Raw genomic sequence first — 21,094 nt, forward strand, 5'->3', positions numbered from 1 at the left:
AGCTCTGCTACAGTCCAAGTACTGATGTAGAGCACAGTGTTAATGGCAGCTTTGCTTGAAGCTGTTAAAATAGGGGAGCATTCTCACAATCTGTGCTGGCAGCTAGGGGGCCGCCAGTCAAATAAAAGCAGCACAAGCAGTTTCCAGGTAACCAGCTGTAGTGAGAATGTGTATATGATGGCAGCGCTAATGGGCCAGAGTACATACACACACATGCACGCAGACCTTCCTGCTCTAACTGTACACACAGCACAGGAGCACTTTAGCCTGGGAAAGCCTATAGTGGAAGAAATGAGTGATGGCCCAACCAGCTGTCTTGAGAGTTATGGTCTGAATCGTGCAGACCGGACTGCTGTTTTTCAGACGACTTGAGCAGCCCTATAGCAGATGGAGGTCACCACTGGGTAGCATAGCTAAAATTAACTCAACAGCTTAGCATGAATTAAGCTGGGCCCCCGGGCAGGGAGCTTGCATCCCACAGGATTGAGGCGGGTGCCGGGCAGGGAGTACCAAGCCGGCAGGGACCAGACCGCAGCTGAGGAAAGGTTTGACGAAAATCAGCAGGGTCCCCTCCGTCTCGGAGCATTCACTTCAACTCCTCTGAGGTTGAAAGTGAATTTACATGGCAGTGGTGAACCTTGGGTAATATGATTAAATCCTGGCAACACACTGAGCGATGATTAACTTATTCTCTCCCCTCTCTGTGCCCTTCCATGCTGCTTCTTGCATCTCTGTCAGGCAATCAATAAGCTATTATAGCTCCAAACAGTGGGGTAAATTAACTTAAGGCTCCACCTGCAGAGTCGGCACTCTCCACTAATCCCATTGGCAGGGAAAAGCGAGACTGGCCGCAAAGGCCAGGCCCTGAGATCATTTGCTCCCACACCATGATTACCTGCATGATGCTCATAGAAAAATCAAAACAGGTTCTGGGGTCCAAACATGGCACCAGTGGCTACACTGCCAGACTGTAGGGAAGAGGGTGAGTAATACTGCACTACAAGAACAAGAACAAGGATAGTGGTTTAATATGTGTTGAAAACTTGCAAAGGTGAGTGTCAAATCCTGAACTATTTTTAGGGAAGTGAAGAACTCTGGGAAAAGCTATATCTTGCCCGGTCACTGAAGGGCTCTCTAACTCATCCATCAGATGGGAGCCAATTGGCTAAATGGAGCCAAGGCACCACTGACAGATTAGAATCTGATACTAGTGCAAGGCGGAGAAAGAGAGAGAGAGGGGTCTGGAAGGGAGAATAGAAATGTCACCCCCGAGCCTAACAGCAGCACTATGGTCATACAATACCGGGCCTCACTGAGTCAGATGTCAGCTATTCCAAACTTACCCACAGCGCCTGACTACTGTTTGAATTTTGAATGGATCCTCTCCACTTTTCTCCTTTTACACATGACGTCCCCCTGTCTGTCTTTTATCCAACTCTTTGCAGTATATGGTTACATGGAGATCCTTTTGTGTCCTTGCCACACCCTGCTCAGAAAGGTCACACAGGCACAAAGAAGAGGTGAGGTGTATCTGTTCTATTCATGGCTCAGCCAGGCTGCCCTTCTCCTCGTGGTCCTAATTAGACTATTGTGTATGTTTACATACACTCCACTGTAGATAATTATGTTCACCACACATGCAGTTAAGCCTGGGGTGCATAAACAACATTCTCAGAGTTAATAAAATGAGACAGATGTTTAAACAAGTCAAGCTAAGTCATTCAGATAGGACCTGCATACTTTCAATGATGTTCGGTGTTAAGTTTGTTGCAGTCATTGTTCATCTGCTTCTTTTTATGTCCTTTGTGTCATTAGTGTATCATTACTGCAGTAATAGAGTCAATCCCTTCATTTGTAACGTGAGACAGAGTATGCTGAATATCTGGGGCTTGGAAATTAACTGACAGCATTACAGGGAGGTCAAGATAACAGAAAGCTTGCATAAGAATTTTGCTGTGATAATGAGCGACGACTCTCACTCATAGCAGCCCTATTTTAGGACACAGTGTTGTGACACGACAAGGAGAAACTCATTTTCTCTAAATTGTTGCTTTAATGATCAGATTAGCTACCACAGCAACCAAGGACAATTAGATGACAATTGAATGCCATCATGTATCCCCTGTTTGCGTCTGTCATTGACTGATGGCAGGACTGTGACTATCCACAGTCAGCAGCAAGCAGACTGCATTTCATTTGCAGTCAGACGGCACAAGGCAGATCATTATCAGTGTTTGCCTCTACTGCTTACCTCACCAGCTCGCCCTGCATGTCTTACTCCAGGCTCAGCAACACGCTACAACTCTGATAAAATTTCAGATGCCCCAACCCCACCCTTCTCCCATCTCCACTCCTTCATGAAGGCCTTGGAAATGAAAACCTGGCTCTCTTGCTTCAATCTTTTTCTCTTCACAGGAGATGGAGTGAGGTAAGGCAACACGGTTGGGGAAAGGCAGAGAGGGAAACAGAAAGGAGAGGAAAACTGGAGATAGCATGTCAGAGGGGCAGGTTATATCAGATAATGGCTGATAGAGCAAAAGGGTGGCACAGACACTGTTTCCTGTGTTATCAGTTCACTGAACCTAAGAATCAGTCTTCCTATTGCTACTGTTGGGCAACTGAACCTCTGCCTCTCAACACCTCCACAAACCCAACAAATCTACACATCACAGAGACATCCATGTCAGAGATAATACAAAGCTGTGTACCATATGCTTACATTAATTATGCCGTTAACGTTAACTGACAACATCAATAGCTTCTTTGCATATGGCATCATACATCAATGGGCAATCCAGATGGAGGGCAGCCAACTGAAGGGATATACAACCAAAACTGCAAAAGTGCCTATGATTTGAGCTGTTTATGGCTGCTCAAATTGGGAAGAAACAATGGCCACTTTGAATCCCGAAAATAGTAATATGTAAAGGAAAGAAGTAAAGAAAAACTCAATGAGAAACAGCAGCAGATGTGGATCAAAAACCTCTGTCTTCAGTCTGGAGGAGCGGAGTCATCTAATGTCAAATGCTTAAGTGCTCAAGTTGGATGTGGTTACAATGTGCTGTGACAAAGCCTCCGTGTTTTTGATCACGACCTAGATTTTTAATGGTGTTTCACCAGACTTTTGGCAACAGTTGATCTAGTGGGTAAAAATTAGTACCTACAGTTCGCTTATGTTAGCTAGTAACATCACATCACATCACTGACATCAGTGCATCCATGTACAGAGTCAGAATGTACATTAAAAGACAGTTATACTCAAAAACATTTACTCATCCAGCCAAAAACACTTTCATCCGCTCGCCCTGTAACATTAAACATGTTACGAGGTCTGGAGGATGAGGCATTTGCAACGACGACCGTGTCCACAATGGTCAAATTGGTCAAGTTGTGGAAAAAATCCCTTTTCTTTTATTGTATGGATCACATCCAACATGAGTTTCAATTTTCTAATGATACCTGCGATTCATCCACTCCTTTCATGTAGTTATGTTCTTCTATTTCCAAATCACATAGTATATGGACTTATCACTTCCTGCCCTCTATCTACATTGTTTGATGCGTCATAATCGCTACATAATTTCAAACAAGCTTTTAAATATCCAGAACCTACTGGTATGTTATTGTTATTGTGCCAGTATGGAGACATACTGTATGTTGTTTTGTTTCATTTTGCAAAAGCAACTCAGGCTCAGTGTTTTGGAGTAAACTTGTCAAGTACGTGCCTGACATTTCACTGGACTTGTTTTGTGCCCTTGCTGTACTTTAACCAAGAGTTCACAGCTAGATGTGTGCACTCTGCCGAGAGTTAGAGGATAGCTGAAAAACTATCAATAGGTGGCAAAATGGTAGTCTTCTCTCCTGGGAGTAAACAGTAAAGACAAAGAAAGAAAAAAAAATAAAAAGCTATCACAAGGTCTGAGCCGGCTCACCTTAGGTAGACTGAGTGTGCCCCTTGTGCACATTTTTCTAACTTTGCCAAAATGTTGTCTGAAAATCCCTGAAGTTCCAGTCTCCAAACCCCTTAATCCTCCCTAACTCCATCGTCTCGGATCGAGGAGCATGATAGAAGGTTTCAAGTGAGGGCTTAACCCAGGTTTAATAACCAGAGCATGTCCGCAGAGCAGAACACTTCGTCATATGACCAGACACCAGTACGCACACACAAACTTCACAGACACATAAACACACATACGTGCAGCCTCTGCGGCCACAGCACAGGCTCAGACCAAGAGGAGATTACACCTCACAACAAGAGTAATACCCAGGTCTCTGCAGAAGAAGTGGAGATTAGAGTCAGCAGCATACATTCATCTGGTTCTCACAAGCACTGACACACAGCTTACCACCAAGAGCATTTATCACATATGGAGCAGAGCCAAAAACACACCTCAGACAAATATGGAAACATGTTGATAAAAGATGCACATAAAAAAAAACACATACTGCACACTGACACATGCACACACACAAAAAACGTAGACGGTTTTTAAGAGGAGAGGAAGTGAAAGTACTCTGCTATCAGCGGTCCTCCTGAATGGAAGTGCAGGACCACTGGACTCAAGAGCTCACATACTGTATCTTATCTGCTCTAGACTGGTACTTCATAATGTTAATATCATACTTCACTATCCTGGGAGCCTGCACCCATCCTACCCATGATCCTGTTCTGAGCTATAGCCAGAGGCGAGGATTACATAGAGATGAGTAAGCAGTCACTGTGGCGACCAGAAAAAACGCTCTGACGCACTAGAGTTTAGGGAAGTGTTCACACAGCCAGACAGAACGCTGTGCAGTAGCTCAACTTTTTCAAAGACGTCCCGAGATATCTGGGCAATGTCACTGTGTGTAAATGGATGGATGGAGAAAACCTCCAGAGAAATAGAAGGAAATGCTTTAAGTGGGCTCAATGAGTCAGCGCTGCCTTCCTTGTTAACAGAGGCAAGCTATTTCCTACATGAATGCACACTGAGACGAGATCTGAAAAAGCAAAAACAGAGAGGATGCACATCTAATGCATTTCATTCTTATCTTAATAGAGAGGGAGAGATCAAACAGGCGCCATTAAAAAGTAGCTCATTCACCAACACCAAGGCTCTGTATTTATTGCTTTATGGTGCAATTTCCTCCTAAATTCCACCCGTGACAATCTGATAATGCCGATGATAAGATACAGACAAGGGATCATGGGGACATCACATGAAATTATCTCCCACTCTGTTAATTTTCATTTTCCCTGTCTCCAGATCTCAAACTGTGCCCAACTTTGTCTTCATCCTGTGTTTTCTCCAAGAAGACAAGAGACAGAAGGAGGGATGAAAGGGGTTCTGTTGTACTTTTGGAGGCTGTGTCTCCCTTGTCTTCCCTGGCCCAGTAGGCTGTCAGAGACGGGTGGAGCATGGAGTGATTGATGGGACTTTCGGCAGGCTCCTTTACCCATGTCTGTACACCTGCCCCTTTAGCTCTTGTACAGACTCCTTCACACAACACTCTGCTACACATTGTTCACTAGACCAATGTCGACACACTGACAGATTGATGGATTCAAACACATACACACAACTCACGCACTCCCCAAACACAGGAAGCATTGCCTCACCCAATGTTGTTCCATCGAGAGCTTCATTCTGATATAAACCAATCCATTCATACCACTTTCTCTCCCTCTGCAGGATGTGTGTTCTCTTTAGGCTCTGTGCCAGTGTTTGCTGTAAAACAACACAAAGCAGCTAAAACTCTGTTAAAACGCTGCCCCGCTTCCCTGCTCTGGCTCTTATCCGCTGCTACACTGCACTCTATCCCGTGGTGAGCATTTTGAGCTCTTGGCCTTGCATCTAGCCAGCAGTATTAGTTTTAGTGGGGGAGGGCTATGTGTGGGCGAGGTAATGCTTGTGCAAACCGTGTTCTAAAAATCTAAAAATCAGCGTGACATTTGACACATTTTTACATGACTGAAAGAGACATGAGCATCTTCTTTCTCTTCACTCCCGGCTGCTGTCACTGCAGGGAGTGACAACTGCATTTTGGGTCAATTATGTCAGCCAATATCTGCCAGGATATGTCTCAGGCATTTTAACACGGTCAGTGTTTAAAGGTACGCATCCAGGTCACTAACAAGCGCAGCATTTTATTAGAGGCACCGCACATTTTTGTTATGCTGGTCTTTGTTGTGTATCGCAGAAATTCTCTACTCAGACTGGCATTTAGGTATCGACCGAACACGGCAAATATATGCTGCAGGATTAATTACATGGATTGCATTGATTTATGCAAACACCCTGAAGTGCTAAATATGCTAGGTTTAACAGACCACACGCAACATGCATGATAAAAATGGCTCTCTGCATATATGGATTAATAGAAGACTAATTGAAATGCATGTGTGGAACATAACTTCCCTGCAAAGGTTTCACAAAGACTGAGCTGACAGTTATGTGCTGGGGGGCAGTGTAATTAGACAGTAGCCAGTTGTATCCCATGTACTGTTATTTCAAGATTAACAGCATTGGACTGACACAGCCTCAAACAACAGCACACACGCAGCAGCTATTCAGAGCAAGATGAACTAAAAATAAACATAATTTATGAAATCAATGTGCAGGGATTTGTTTTAAAGCCAACGGCGTGCATGCAAAACTTTTCACACTGGTGTGAAACAAAGTTTTTCTCGGAGCAGCAGCATTCAGCTTTGACATCCACACACACACAAACACCACTGGGCTTTGAGATTGTGGAAGGGGTCTGCATTCCAACATAAAACAGATTGGAGTGGAGGCCAAGGAGAGTCTGTGGTGTGGAGCCCACGCCTCAGCTGCATGTTGACTCATGAAGCAGACCCTGGCTGTGCCGTTTGCACCAATTTGCTCTGAACCTCCCTGAGACAAATAACTGCCACAGAGCTGTAACACACTCCGCCTCCAGTCCCCTGGCAGCTTGCCAGCATACTCACTGCTGCTTCTGCTGGGGTTAGCTGTCCTGGTTTTTTCTCCTTCTGCTCTTGCGCTCTCCTTCTCTGCCATTTCGTTTTCTCTACCTCACTCACTTTCTCTTTCTCTTCACCCCATATTCTAATTTCATCATTGGAGCTACTTCATATTGCCGAGCTGAAAAAGAAGGTTAGAAGAGTACCCAAAATAACAATAACAGAGGGAGAGACGGGAGCAAGTCCATGAAATTCAAAAGCAGAGGGCTAATGCACTAGATTGCCACTCTTTTAATAAGTTAATAAAAGGCAAACACCATGACAAATAAATAATTAGTGTGGCGCCAGGTAGTGAGAGAAGCTGTTTCAGTCATGGGGCTTGTTCCCTTTCAGTGGGTAGGGAGTAATAATTAGGAGCAAAGAGGAGAGATGGGTGAGAGGGAAGAGAAAGAAATGTGAGAGCAAACTCAGATGTTACATGTCAAGCGGAGGGGTTCAGTTTGGGGTGGGGGGTGTGCTGAAGGGGACAACATGAAGACCTCGAGTCATTGAGAGCCAACAGATGTAATACAAGGGACTTCCTGCAAGAGAGACAGGCGGGTCCTCAGATCAGTGGGTGGTGGCCTTGTTGCCTTTAGACTGGCGCATGCCAGCCAACTGTCCTCCGCTCTGCAGATGACCCTTCGGCATGGCCCCAAATCTGTCAGGATGAAACCCTGCCTCCTTCAACACATCCGAAGCCCCGACCTTCCCCCACTAACCGGAGAGTCAGTGAAGCCAGCTGGCTGCACATGGTGACAGAGATTTCACAGAAGCATCAAGATCAATGAGATTCTGAGATAAACTTGGCTGACATGAGTTTTATGAAATGGGCCAAATTCAAGTAAACACCCTTTTGCTTCTGTTGTTAGTGGCTGTAAAAAGTAAACTCTGCCTCTGGAGAGAGGAGCCTGTGTGTGGATATAAGGCCTACAGCCAACCCTGTGCGGTCGGTGCTGTGCAGTCAGCCAGGCCACTAGACAGCAGGCCCTGAGGTTATCGCCTGCTCAAGTGGAGCAGTGTGCCGTCCATTACCTCACTTTACTATCTCCGCATCCAGGAAAAGGGAAACAAGCTATTCATAGAGCCTCTCATGGCCTCCTGCACAGCACAGAGTAAAGGAAATTACTGTGACATTTTACAGAGTTTACAATGTTCTGCACACATACTGTATTGTGCCTGTGTGTCTGTCAGTGAATTAGAATGAGCACACTTTCTACAAATATCAAATTCTCTTACACATTTTTGGTTTGTATAGTGTTTTGTAAAAACATGAATGGTATTTAAAGATACACAGTATAGAAACAGTGCTACAAATACTTTTAGGACAAATTTCAGTGTGGCCTTATTCTATGGCAGTCAGTGAGCACAAAGGAAGTTCATTATTTGACGTCGACATCTTTAATACAAAGAAAACAATCACATAATAGGAAAAGAATCCTATCTTAGCTTGTTTGAATTCACAAGGCAAACAGGAATCATGGTAAATGCATTAGCCAAGGCTTTGGGTTAAGAGGCTGAGATAGAGAGATTGCGGGCTGTACTGTACATGTGGTTAATGATAAACCAAACAAACTGGGTTAGCTCTCCTAGCCTGGCAAAACAAGACTTGTTGAAACGTGGATTATGTTAACAATCGCTGGTGAGTAAGGGAAACTGTAAAAGCCAGGCTCTTAGAATAACATCTCCAAAAAAAGTTGTGTTTTTAGCTTTTAAAGTGAAAACGTTAGAGGGGGAGAGCTCGGCAAAGCAAACACAATTAAAACCACAACTTCCTTCTTTGGAGTTTCATTGGAAATTAAAAGCGTGGTTGTTCACTCAGCTTACACTGGGTCTAAGTACAACAACGCATCTACAGTGTTTAACTCATTACAGTTAAGGCATGACAAGCATCTTAAATGACAACACAGAATCCAGAATGCTCTAAAACTTTCTCAGACGCCCTCGTGAGTCAGATTTATGGCTTGTAGTTTCTTCACTCTGGAGTTTAAATGAAGCCTTGTAAAGACAACTCAGTGTTTCTGGGCTTTTTCTTTTTCTACGGCCTTTTTTTCTTCGGCAGGGTTCCATCCCGGTTGCTCCGACAACATAATTATATGTAGTTAAGCATGAGCTGCAGAGAGGGGAGTGAGAGACACCAACTAAGCGAGAAGGAGAGAGAGGACTGGAGCACAGTGGCTTGTCATTATGGGTCTGTTTGAACCTTATACAGAATAAGCAGCCCAAACTTGAGCCTGCGCCAGTGATACTCTGTACTCTGGTCCTCGTGAGTCCTGCCAAGTGTCTTGTTTTTCTACTTGAAAAACCCACCTCTGAAATAAACACTGTATATCATGTACTACTTGGGAAAATATTTTTAGCATTCTGACCTGTGGAAATGTATGTGCCAAACACTTGAGTTCACTTCTATTTTTCTTGTACTCATATTATTAATTTGCCTTAAAAATAGTTTGGATAATTATATTTAAATTGTGCAGAGTCATCATTTTTATGCTCACAGACTTGGCTGGCATATATATATATATATATATATATATATATATATATATATATATATATGTATATGTATATATATATATATATATATATATATATATATATATATGTATATGTATATATATATATATATATATATATATATATATATATATATATATATGTATATATATATATATATATACATAGATGAGGACAAACATGAGCAGGATCACTACTCTGCATTGCATCTCCACTTTGATCACTTGAAGTGAGACTTCCATGGAATACACCATTAAAACCCGGAGTATTATCAAGAAGCCTGTCAAGGTCTCTAATCTGATGCTTCTTACTTTACATTTCACTTAGCTGACACTGAAGATGGAAAATATCAAAATCAGCATTAAGAGCAGAGCAGTTTGTCACATATGTACCCTCCACAGATCCCACTAATACAGCTAAAATCCAGCAATGCAAAGCACCGACACCTCATACCCAAGACCACTACCCTCAAAAAGCCGGGAGCCCATGCCCAGCCCCCCCTTACTCGACATTCACTCACACATGTACATATTCAAACACACACAATTCTTTCTTTCCCCATCTTGATTAGATTACAGTGAGCGGGTTGGTGACAGCCTCTGGGCATGCTAGAGGAGTGGTTGATATCTGAGCTCTCCTCCTCAGCCTTCACTTTCAGCCAGTCAAGAGAGCAAAGAGATAATATATCTGAAGAGCTGACCTCACCAACGACAGCAGCCTTTAAAGAATCATGGGAACAAATTTGTCAACACAGGTCACCACTCACAAAAAGACTAAATGGTTTAGAAAGATTATTTTTCTCTTCCTACATCGCATACTCAATGACTGCATAAATATCCTCACTGCTAAAATGTCTCCATGACCATAGAGATGCTTAAATCCACTTTACATCAAAGCTTGCCTGTTGTTACATGAGTGTGGCAGACAATAAAGGGAATCTCTGATACTTCAATGACATGAGTGGGAAAGCTCTTCATTAAAAGATGACTAAACACAGATGCAATGATTGCATTCCTTTCAATATAAAACCTCATATCTATCTCTCTGACAAAAACGTAGGACCAGGGCCAAAACAGAAAGGGCTTTGTTCCCATTGTAGCTCATGACCACCTACCATGGGCCCTTTAGAGAAGCACTCACCCTGGAATGATCAGGCCACTTCTCCCCCAAGGCTCTGCAGGCCTACGGAGACCGCCGGGCCAAACACATCCTGCCCATCTCCTAAGAGATTATCCAACTCAATGAACACATTGAGCACAGAAACAGTGGAGGAAACTGGAGCCTGCTATTCAGCTGCATCTAAACCCAAACTCCTTCATTCACACCCACACTAGAGGCAAAGAAGAAGAAATAGGAAGACATGCTGCACTTACTGGCTACTTCCAGTGAGGCGTTGTGGCTTACTGCCTCTCCCAGGTAGTTGCGGGCAACACACACGTAGGAACCTTCGTCCGGCTTGCTCCGTCGTCCGTGGACGATGCGTAGAAAGAAGAGGGAGCCGCTAGGAAGAAGCATGCGCTGAGAACGGGGATTGTCCCTGTCTGTTTCCACACGTTCTCCATCCTTGTACCACTCCACTGTCGGGGTTGGCCGCCCCTCTGCTTTACAGTTGAGAGTGGCGGGCTCCCCTTTGGAAACAATCAGGTCAGATGGGTGCTCCACAATCCGGGGAGGAGTATCCTCTTGGCGCAGACGGGATCCTGAGAAGAAATGACAAAAATGAAAGTTTATATCTGCGAGGATTTGAACCCCTGAATGGATTTTAAAGTTCTCAGCTAACTCTGATCTAATAAAATATGGTACATAGGGCCTGTCAACAGGACAATTTTAAAGGCAGTTACACCTTCTTCTGGATATATGTGATCAGCAACTGATCGCAGGCATCCTCGAAATACCTAGCAAAAATCTTTTGCCATACAGGGTTGGAGTTCACTATCCATGTTCATTGACTGCCTTGAAGCTTTGAATATTGCCATGGTAATCAATGTCCAAATCATTTTTCAAATACTTTGTTTTTCTATTCTACTATCCCAAAAAATCCCAAACTCTGAATAAAGAAAGAGTACTTAAACATTATTCCTTTTGCATCAACATTAATTACCAGTTATTTTCAGACAAGGACATTTAAACTTAGTGATTGGCCTAGTTTAGTGACTTCCACCCATGACAGGCTTACAGATACACTAGCTAGACATTGAAAAAGTCAAGCATCTGGAATCGTTTCCAAATTCACAAAGATAACCCCCAAAAAGTCGAGCTCCAGATATGCCAAAGAACAATGACATATAACACATCTACAACCAGCTTGGCAAATCACCTGAAAACTGTTTGTAAAAGCTGAGTTTCTTTGAATATTATGTCTTCACCCCTCTACAAAAATATACTGACATATGTATATCACATTTAACATACAGATAGTATGTGGAAATATTGGAATGTTTTCTTTAAGATATGATAACAGGTACTGCTGATGCAAGTAGCAAAGACCAAATAAACTGTGAGCAAAGTCAGCCTTTAATCACAGTAACAGCTCCTTTAGTATAATTTAACACTGCTCCAGCTATGTGACTCTGTCATTTCTCAGATAAAAGGGCAAAAATGAAGAAAAAGAAGGCAACAGTAAACAAGAATATGACACACCTTTAAGGTAAAAGGAAATTAAAAGATAAAAGATAAGATGTGGATGCAGTGCAAAGCTCAGGGACAAAGGAGGAGCGGGAGCAGAGATTACACTATTGAAGAAAAGACAGAGACGCTAACAGCAGTGCCAAGAGCAATGCCAAGGGGGTTAACACCCTAGTGCTATCTCAGGCCATTACCATTGCTCTTCGACCAGTCAGCTGTGGCTATCAAACCTGCTTTACATGCAAATGAGCTTCCTGTTGTTAATTCCTGAAGGGTGGGACTTGATGGTTGTGAATGCATTGTATGCCTACACACAATAAAGTGTGTGTGTGTGTGTGTGTGTGTGAGAGAGAGAGAGAAAGAAAGGGAGAGAGTTTTCTCCCCACTCGCCATATCTCCCAGCATAGGCCTTTGGAGCCCATTCAGGACCAATTAAAACGAGTCTGGTCTAATTGGAGGCACAGGCCTGCAATTAATTTACCCAGCATTCCGTGAACTTGCCACACCACCTCATCTCCATGCCCTCCACCCATTCCCCGTTACCCTACAAATCTGGTGCTGAGGAGGCATCTTCTTGTGGTCGCCATATATTTTAAGTAGAGTCAGCGTAATCAGTGACAGCTCCGTTGGAAGATTAATCACTTCAACGCAAATGTGTGCTGCGCTCTATGAAATATAATTAATCCAGTACCCCAATGAAGGACATCATGATCATGAGTCTTTTCAAGTTGGTCCTAAATGAACGTTTATGACGGGGCAGGCTTTTTTTTTTTTTTTTTTACTTGGAGCATGCATCTGCACCTGTGGTTGTTTAAGAATCTATTCACAGACTATGTTCTGAGACTTGAGCTTTGGCGTGGGCTCCTTCTCAGTGGCGTCCCCAGGGAGGGCCAGAGGGGGCCATGGCCACCATGGGGAAAGGACAACTAGCCTCTTTAAGAACAATGCATCACCTAATACATGTACAGATACACATTAAAAGGATTGTTGTGGAACTCAAAATATTAACTGTATCGGTGTTGTCTATGCGCATCAGTTAGTAATATTAAATGTAAGAAATCATAGTGTATCAGTATGCAGGTTCTTAACTCTCATATTAACATAGTTTTCATCTCACCTAACAGCATAATCAAATCCCTGACAGCCAGTTATTTTTTTTTTGGTTTTGATGCGTCGTCTCAAGATTTTCAGTGGCCCCATCTAGCCACCCCTATGAAAAATTTGCCACTGCACCTACTTTTAGTTTCATGCTTATATGTTTTGTAAAACTAAAATGCAGTGGCTTTGTATGGCTGCAGAGACAGTAGGAAAGAAATGATCACAATAGCCAATAAGACACCCCTAATTAGCCACAATAGGCAAGACTACTTGGTATCTCTTCACACAAGCATTTATTTTCAGATAGCCTATGGTTGACAAAAAATTTAATGAGATTATGTGCTTATGAAGATGGAATATTACAGTTGCATTACTATTCAAATTTTGCCAGTAACATATACTCCATTTGGAGCAATTAGATTAAAGTTGATGATTAATTATTTAGTGGCAACTCAACAAACAAGACAAAGTCTCACACAGAAATCCCTGTAACTCTGCAAGTCATTCTATAGATATTCAGTGGGTATAAAAACATATCTGCAGAGATTTAATCATCTCTGAGAGACAGACAGAAACAGACGGAAAGAGAGCGGCGTATCAAGCCTTTGGCAAAAATGAATTAGTCTGCTATCTGAGGCTGAATAAAGTTTATAAAAAATACATGTCTGTGCTTCCTGGCTATTGGAGCTGCCCGAACCACTACTTGGCTAATTAACCTCCATTTGTAACCTGCTCCCATCACAAGCCTTTGAACCTACAGACCATGAACTAACGAGGCCCAGCACACTGCATGGATAGCATACTGAAGCAAGGGGCTGAGCTAACACTCCTCGCTATGCTAGCATACACAGGCCCATTACCAGCACTGCGACTGCACCATTACCACCGTCCTCCACCAGACAAGGCAGGCTAATATGTTTTATTAAAGAGGACTTTGAAGAGCTCCGCCGCTATCTACTCTGCCTGTTCCCTTCCTGATTTAGATAGCTCCTCTCTAATTTGAAATGGACTGAAGTTTGGGGTTTTATGGGGGAACCATTAACTATTTAGATGTGGCCCACTGTGAGGGGAGCTGTGCAGCAGGCAGCGCTGTGTTTGATCAGTGGCTGTTTACTGTAGATGATTACCCGGGACCTGCATGATTAAGATGCAGGCTGAGACAACAATATACAATAGGGTACAGTATCCTGTTACAGGGGAGCTGGTAAGAATAAGCAGGTAAATAAATATTCAGCAGTTCATATGGAACTCTAATAAGTGCTTTGTGTGTGATTCCTGAGAGAGAGTGTGTGTGAGAATGTATCAGTTACACAATGCTATTATGCATTCCTTGTTCCTGATTGAATTGTGAGCGTGTGTGTGTGTGTATGCATTGCTGTGCTGATCCCCACAGACTCTCTGAGTGACCCCAGTTACTTCAGCTCCATTACCCCTCACCAGGGGAAAAAGACACAGCTGGTGTAAAGGATTATTCTGTCATGGCACAAACACTCCCATGCCCCAGTCTACAGGTGCATGCTTTTAGAAGATGGCCAACCAGCTAACTTGGCTACAGCACGCTCTGAAGACCAAATCTGAGACAGAAACAAGAGAGCAGCAGAGTGTGCACTTCACTGCTGAACCAAGCTGCTCGGCGTCTCTCTCTCGCTTCGCTTTGAGTTGTCTAACCCTCCCTTTATTTCAAAGCGCTGCCCTTCCTTCTCCTCTGCCGCTTTCAAACGCCCTCTCTCCTACTTTCTATCCCCCTCTTCCCCCCTTCTTTGCTCTCAGACAGAAAATGTGAGATGAGCTAATGCAATACACAGCCTCACCAAAGGGAAGCTGGGACTTCTACTGCGAGGATCTCATCGATTGGTGCCTAAGGCAAGATTCTCCTTCTCTCTTCACCCTCTCACTTGCTGGAGCGCTCTGTGTTTCTTTTCTCTCATTTACTCACACACTCGCACACACACACACACACACACACACACACACACACACACACACACACACACACACACACACACACGCACAAAGTTAAACTATGCTTGAGGGAGCCTTTGCTTTCAGTGGAGGTGATTAAAAAAACCTACAATTCTCTGTGACTTTGCGCTCAATGCTAAAAGCAATCTCAGTAATGAACAACAAACCATGAGAGCCCAACAGCAACAACAAGCACACTGAATTGAACAGCCTCACACTCATCCATACAGCCACCACAAGGGTCTAGACCCAGACACTGACCCATACAGCCACACAGTATATGTATGCATCCTCAGATTCATTAAGACCTCCAGAGTATTTACCCACTACGAAATCCAGGCTCCTTCCCCAGTCCAATCATTCATAAACAGGGCATGATTTGTGACCCTTTTCAAGATGCCAAGGTCACTCATATGCCCATTAGTTCACTACACATACATTGTATATTAACATTACCAGCTCCCAGCTCTATATTGATTCATCTGTGTCTTGGGGCTACACTTGATTTTCACCCTGCAACATGAGTTGATGAATCTATATTCCACGAGATAAGCCAGCTTCCTCAATCTGATAATAATATAATACCCATAAGAGATAAGAGTGCCACTGATCATGCAAATACATCGTAACATAATGTGATCCACTGAGCAGGGCACTTACACTGCACTGGACTTCACTGAAGTAAATCAGATTTGGGGTTGCTGAGAATAACTCATGACATCACTGGGTGACATTCATGAGTTTCTTCATTTTGATTTAAATAGCCAGGATCATTTATATCTGACTGTTATTAAGAACAGTTTACGAAGATTGTAGGACATTGTGCAGACATCAAACTTGGACACCAGTACACTGTCTGCATAGCAGCCACAGCAACTAATGCATGAGAACTGCAAGGAGAGGAAGATGAAGTGAGAGTGCATGGTTGCAGGCGAGAGTGATGTAACTGTGGATGCTATCATAGTTCATAAAAATGCAGCGCAGTGAGAAGACAGCCAATTTAGGACTGGTATACAGGAGACAAGAATATAACACCAACCCCCTACATTCAACCTGTGCTGGACCTGTTCATGAGACAGCTGTCAGTCGTTCGGAAATACACTAGTCTCTGCAGTGTAGCTCCTACACTTCACTGATGGACTGAGTTGTATAATTCTAGATAGGCGTCATGATTCACTTCTGACCATATGCATGCTTTCTCTCTTTCTCTCTTGCTGCGAGTCCATATTGCAATGAATAGAATAATGTGCTAATACATATGATAATAATTTAATGATAATAAATAGATAAAAATCCAAGTAAATCTCTTTCCCAACCACTAAGACTACAAATACAGCCCACATCCCAGTGGGATAAGGGAGAATATTATTTAAGTTTAACCAGTTTTATTAAAAGTCCAGTGTGTAGGACGTATTGGCAAACTCAAATATAATACAAGAACTATCTTTTTGATAGTGTATAATCACCTAAAAAAATTAATACTTTGTGTTTTTGTTACCTTAGAATAGGATGTTTATATCTACATACAGAGTTGTTCCTCTTCCATGGAGTCCACCATGTTGCACCACCATGTTTCTACAGTAGCCCAGAACGGACAAATCAAACACTGGCTCTAGACAGGGCAATTTGCATTTTTGTGTTGGCCCCTGTAGTTTGCAGCCCCCCCGCAAAAACACTAATTTTTTTAAACATGAAACCCTCTGAACAATGGGCACTGAAGGAATTCTAACTGATAGAAGTTTCAGCTGGTTGTGTTCTGCAGTCATCACCGCTAGATACCACTGAATTCCCCAAAATCACTGCCCCTTCAACTTGTGTTTTTTTTGTAATGCCTGAATCACTGCAGCCCCCTCAGCACCCTTACTTCCTGCATCCATGCAGTTGACACTGTAGCAAAGGGATGAGCTGCACTATCGATTGTGTATAATTACATAAGGCCACATTTAGTAATGGAAGAGTTTCATCGAGAACATTTACTGTCAGTAGTAAAGAGCCAAGATGTCAACTACAAGAAAATGTAATAAAATCTTGTTTGTGGTGCTACAAAGCGTACGTGTCTGGGAGGCAGCAATCGATTTAACTACTCTGACGGAAAGCATAAAAGATGACCCTGGAACTACAACCTAGACTCTGAGTAGCCTCAGGACAAGAAGCGGCAAGACAGGGTCAGCTCTGTCAGAGCCAGGGTCATTCCTTAAACAGAGCATGTTTGACCTTTGCCAATAAAAGCTCATGTAACCCCACAGGCATCATCATGCATGGTGCATTTTTATTACTAATCACTATCAGCATAAAGATGGAGAGAGGCAGAGAGGCAGGCCAAAAGACAGACAAAAACAATCACCTAGCTGAAGTAATAAGTTCAGGTCCAGTGGCTTTCCTAGCTTAAAAAGCAAATGTGCTTCTGTCTCTCACAGCTCTCACACTCTTGGCAGAGTGTGGGGAAAAGGAACGGAGCCAGGCACCTGCCCTTTACCCCAGAGAACTCACAGGGGAGAGGGACAGTGGGGCAATTTAGATCCGTTGTCACTGTGGTCCCCTGAGGTAGGGAGCCAGGATAATGTGTCTACTTCCTTGAATGATAAACCAAACTTCACAATGCAGAGTCATTCAGCCTGATCTGCTATAGAACAAGTGATCCCAGCAGAGGACTGCATGTGACTATGTGAGCATTACTGTGGTAAACTTTAAATTACCCCCATAAAGATGTTCAAGGTCGCGGAATCTCACAGAGACAGCTGCTAAAATTAAGAGGTGTTGCAGGAGCATGAGCCATATCATCACACACCATATCAGATGTCCAGCTGAGCAATGGCAGAGATATGGAATATGGGTCTGTGATAAGGAAGGCCGAGCACAGTAGGGCACTCCCTATCTACAGTCACATTAATCTGTGATTAGGGGACTTAAGAGGGATTTATGGCAGAGATAAGAGCAGAGGGCGTGTCCCTTGGAGTAGCCAGGCGGAGACTGGAGCCACGCCCGCTCGGGACGGTGCCGGCCAATAAATGACTGAGAGCTAAAGAAAAGGCACCCTTTTCAGTTGAATTAGAGGAGATAACGGAGAGAGAGGGCAGAGATAAGAAGGAGAAACAGAGGGAGAGACGGAAGCGGAGCGAAAAGGCAAGGTAGCGTACTCCTACTGATCAGATGACATTAACAGGAAAGGGAAACTGAATCCTCTGCCGTTTCAACATCAGGATCCCACCCTGGAATGTGCTGCATGAATTACTTTGCCAGTTGCATCAGATCAGACCTGTTTTTAATGTTACACAAGGCTATCACTTACACTCCTAAGAGGCAGGATTAGAGCCCTGTGTGCGAGTGTGTATGGGGACCAGGAGGTGGGGCGATGGAGGGGGATGATGGATATCTTTATGGCCTCTTTCTTTCCTCATCTCTTTGTCTCCGTTTACCAAACAGAACGGGGTACGGTTACCTCGCTGATACTACAGCAGCACTTGAGAACCGATATCGGCTTCCAAAAAAATAGTACCACTGTCCAAATCTGTGCTTTTTTTTAATCAAAGCAAACCTGAAACACGCTACCTGAGAGTTTACACACAACACTGCTACCCAACACTACACTATTTGATTGTTTATCTTTATTTGCTGTTATAGAAACTAAGTCCATACACTTACAGGTGATTACAATGCTCCCATTGATATTTGAGTGACATTTGGCTTCTGCAGACTATAAAGCTCCTTTGTTATTATTGCGGCCAAGACATTGAACAAGGTTAAGGGAGTAATCAGGAAACGTCTGCAGGGTTTCCAACACAATCATTTATTTATCTTATTTCAAACAATTGTCAGGTGTGCTACACAGGACCATTGCCATTGGTTAAAAGTCAACTTGTAAACCACAAAACTGATACTGACAGATCTTTAAAATATGAAGGTCTGTCAACAGCAAATAATTATCACTGTCGTTTCCTTTGATCGTCCTGATTTGTCATAGACAATACAGAGGTGACTAATCTGCTGACAATGCCATAAACAAGCAGCACTCCCTCCTTTGCTTTAGGCCACAGGTTACAAATATAAGCTCTGGGGCTGTGGTTTAATCATTGTTGCTCATCAGGATGGGATCCAACAAAAAGCCCCTTAGCCCTAAAACTGGCTGTGTCAGCTGGGAAACATCCCTGACTCTCCCCTGGCAGGCCAAGCCAGGAGTGAGACAGCCCCAGCACAGTGCTCCTTTGGGAGGCTGGGGTCCATCCTGCGCTGGGGCCCCCATCTGGAGCTATGACAATAGGAGCAGTATTTCCACTTCAGCTCCAGGCTTTTTCCAAATGGGCCTGACACATTTGAAAGACACCAGGCATGATCGAAAGGATGATAAAGGAGTGCTGATGATCGTGAAACACCTCTTAAGTCAACGGAAGATAACAAGGAAATCTTTGTTTCGTCCATCTTTAAAAACTCATCTTTTTATGAATGGAAGCTCCTTATACAATAATGGTTTATTGATTGACAATACAAGTAATGCTTTCTTCTCACAATTTAACTATCCATAGTAATTTCACATCAATTCTCAGCAACATAACAACATGGAGTAACTGTGAAAAGACATAACAACGGGAAAAAATACTACGCAATAATGAATTTTCAACAAAAACCCAGGGGACACTATTGTGGGTGAGTTGTAGCTCCTCCTGATGCCAAGTAGCCCCAGTGAGTGTCATTAGACACAAATAAATGCTGTCAAACTCTGCAGAAGGGCATGAGGGCAGAATTCATTCCTGCAGGATAAACGCAGTTCCTATGCTTTATTATATCCATTCACTCAGACAAGCAGGAAATCTGTAGTGGAAAAGACTGGGATGCTTGTTAGGAAGCTGCCTGTCAAATTGGCTCTGGAGACCATGCAGACAGACGGGCTGAACAGAGCAGGGCGGATGCAAGAAAAGAGTCTGTCTGTATGTATGTATGGTTGTATGTCAGTCTGACTAGTTTCTATCAATATATTCAAGATGTGCATGTCTGTGTGTGACTTTGAGCAGCCCCCTCAAGTTGACCCTGTATATTCACAGCGATGACCTCAGAAGAAAACCGAGCCTATACTTCTCATGAAAGAACTCCAGCACCGGTGTCAAAGATGTCATTCCTTCAACCAAGCAGAGATCCCGGGGAAAAAGCTGTAATTAATATGCGCCAGGCTTAGACCCTCTATTAAGGAAGCTTCTGTATGCGCCACTGTAAAGGTTTAGAGCGTGGGGGGGGGGGGGGGATTACAGAGAGGAAGCACAAGGGAGCGCAAGTGGGCAATTACTTCTTGTTTTTGTTTTCCAGCATTGCCAGTTTTTAATGAGGTTTGACCAGCGCGTTCTCAGTGATACATCAAAGCAGCCTGCAACAGCAGGATAGGAGAAGCAGGGGTAATTGAATATGCTGCTACATTTATTTCCCAACAGGGGACAGCAAGAGCCTCACTACTGACTTTTTCTTCCATCAGCTGCTGGACTTGAAATTCTCAAGAGATTAATAAATTGTGTTTCAGCAAAACAATTTGTGAAGCATTTTGGAAAACAAACATATAGTTAAAAGCCTGGATTATGGGCATATTTTTAACACAAGTGGATGGGTACGGCTCTATTTCACACTCTACATTATGCAATCATTGCAGAGGAATAGGAACAGCCAGCAGGGTTAATGTAAACACAACGGCTTGCTTAATTCAATTTAAAATATGCTGTCTGCTCAGTTCTGCATTCATAACAACGTGGTGCGGTGGTCTGCTCCTCCCAAGGTCACTCTGTGGACTGGCTGCAGTGTTTCTGTGGTGATGACCAGCCATGAGGGGACTGAGATAGGTGAGTAGAGGGGAGCAGTAAATGTGTGAAGCTTCTTTCCCTCTAGACAAAAAAACCAAACACCCGCCAACACCTGGCTGTATTATTGAATGGGAAAGGTTACAATCGGCATTCA

General features: G+C 43.3%; 1 protein-coding gene across 8 annotated transcripts in view; it reads right to left on the reverse strand.

Annotated features, from left to right (window-relative positions):
* The window catches only part of robo1 (roundabout, axon guidance receptor, homolog 1 (Drosophila)), a 266,076-nt gene that overhangs the window by 108,903 nt on the left and 136,079 nt on the right, over positions 1 to 21,094 (reverse strand). For all 8 annotated transcript variants that reach the window (XM_078166986.1, XM_078166987.1, XM_078166988.1 and 5 more), the window contains one exon: positions 10,852 to 11,178. In XM_078166986.1, coding sequence (XP_078023112.1) covers positions 10,852 to 11,178 — 327 coding nt within the window. The remainder of the gene's footprint in view (positions 1 to 10,851; positions 11,179 to 21,094) is intronic.

Source organism: Epinephelus lanceolatus, chromosome 4 (genome assembly GCF_041903045.1).
Source record: "Epinephelus lanceolatus isolate andai-2023 chromosome 4, ASM4190304v1, whole genome shotgun sequence".
NCBI classification, from domain to species: domain Eukaryota; kingdom Metazoa; phylum Chordata; class Actinopteri; order Perciformes; family Serranidae; genus Epinephelus; species Epinephelus lanceolatus.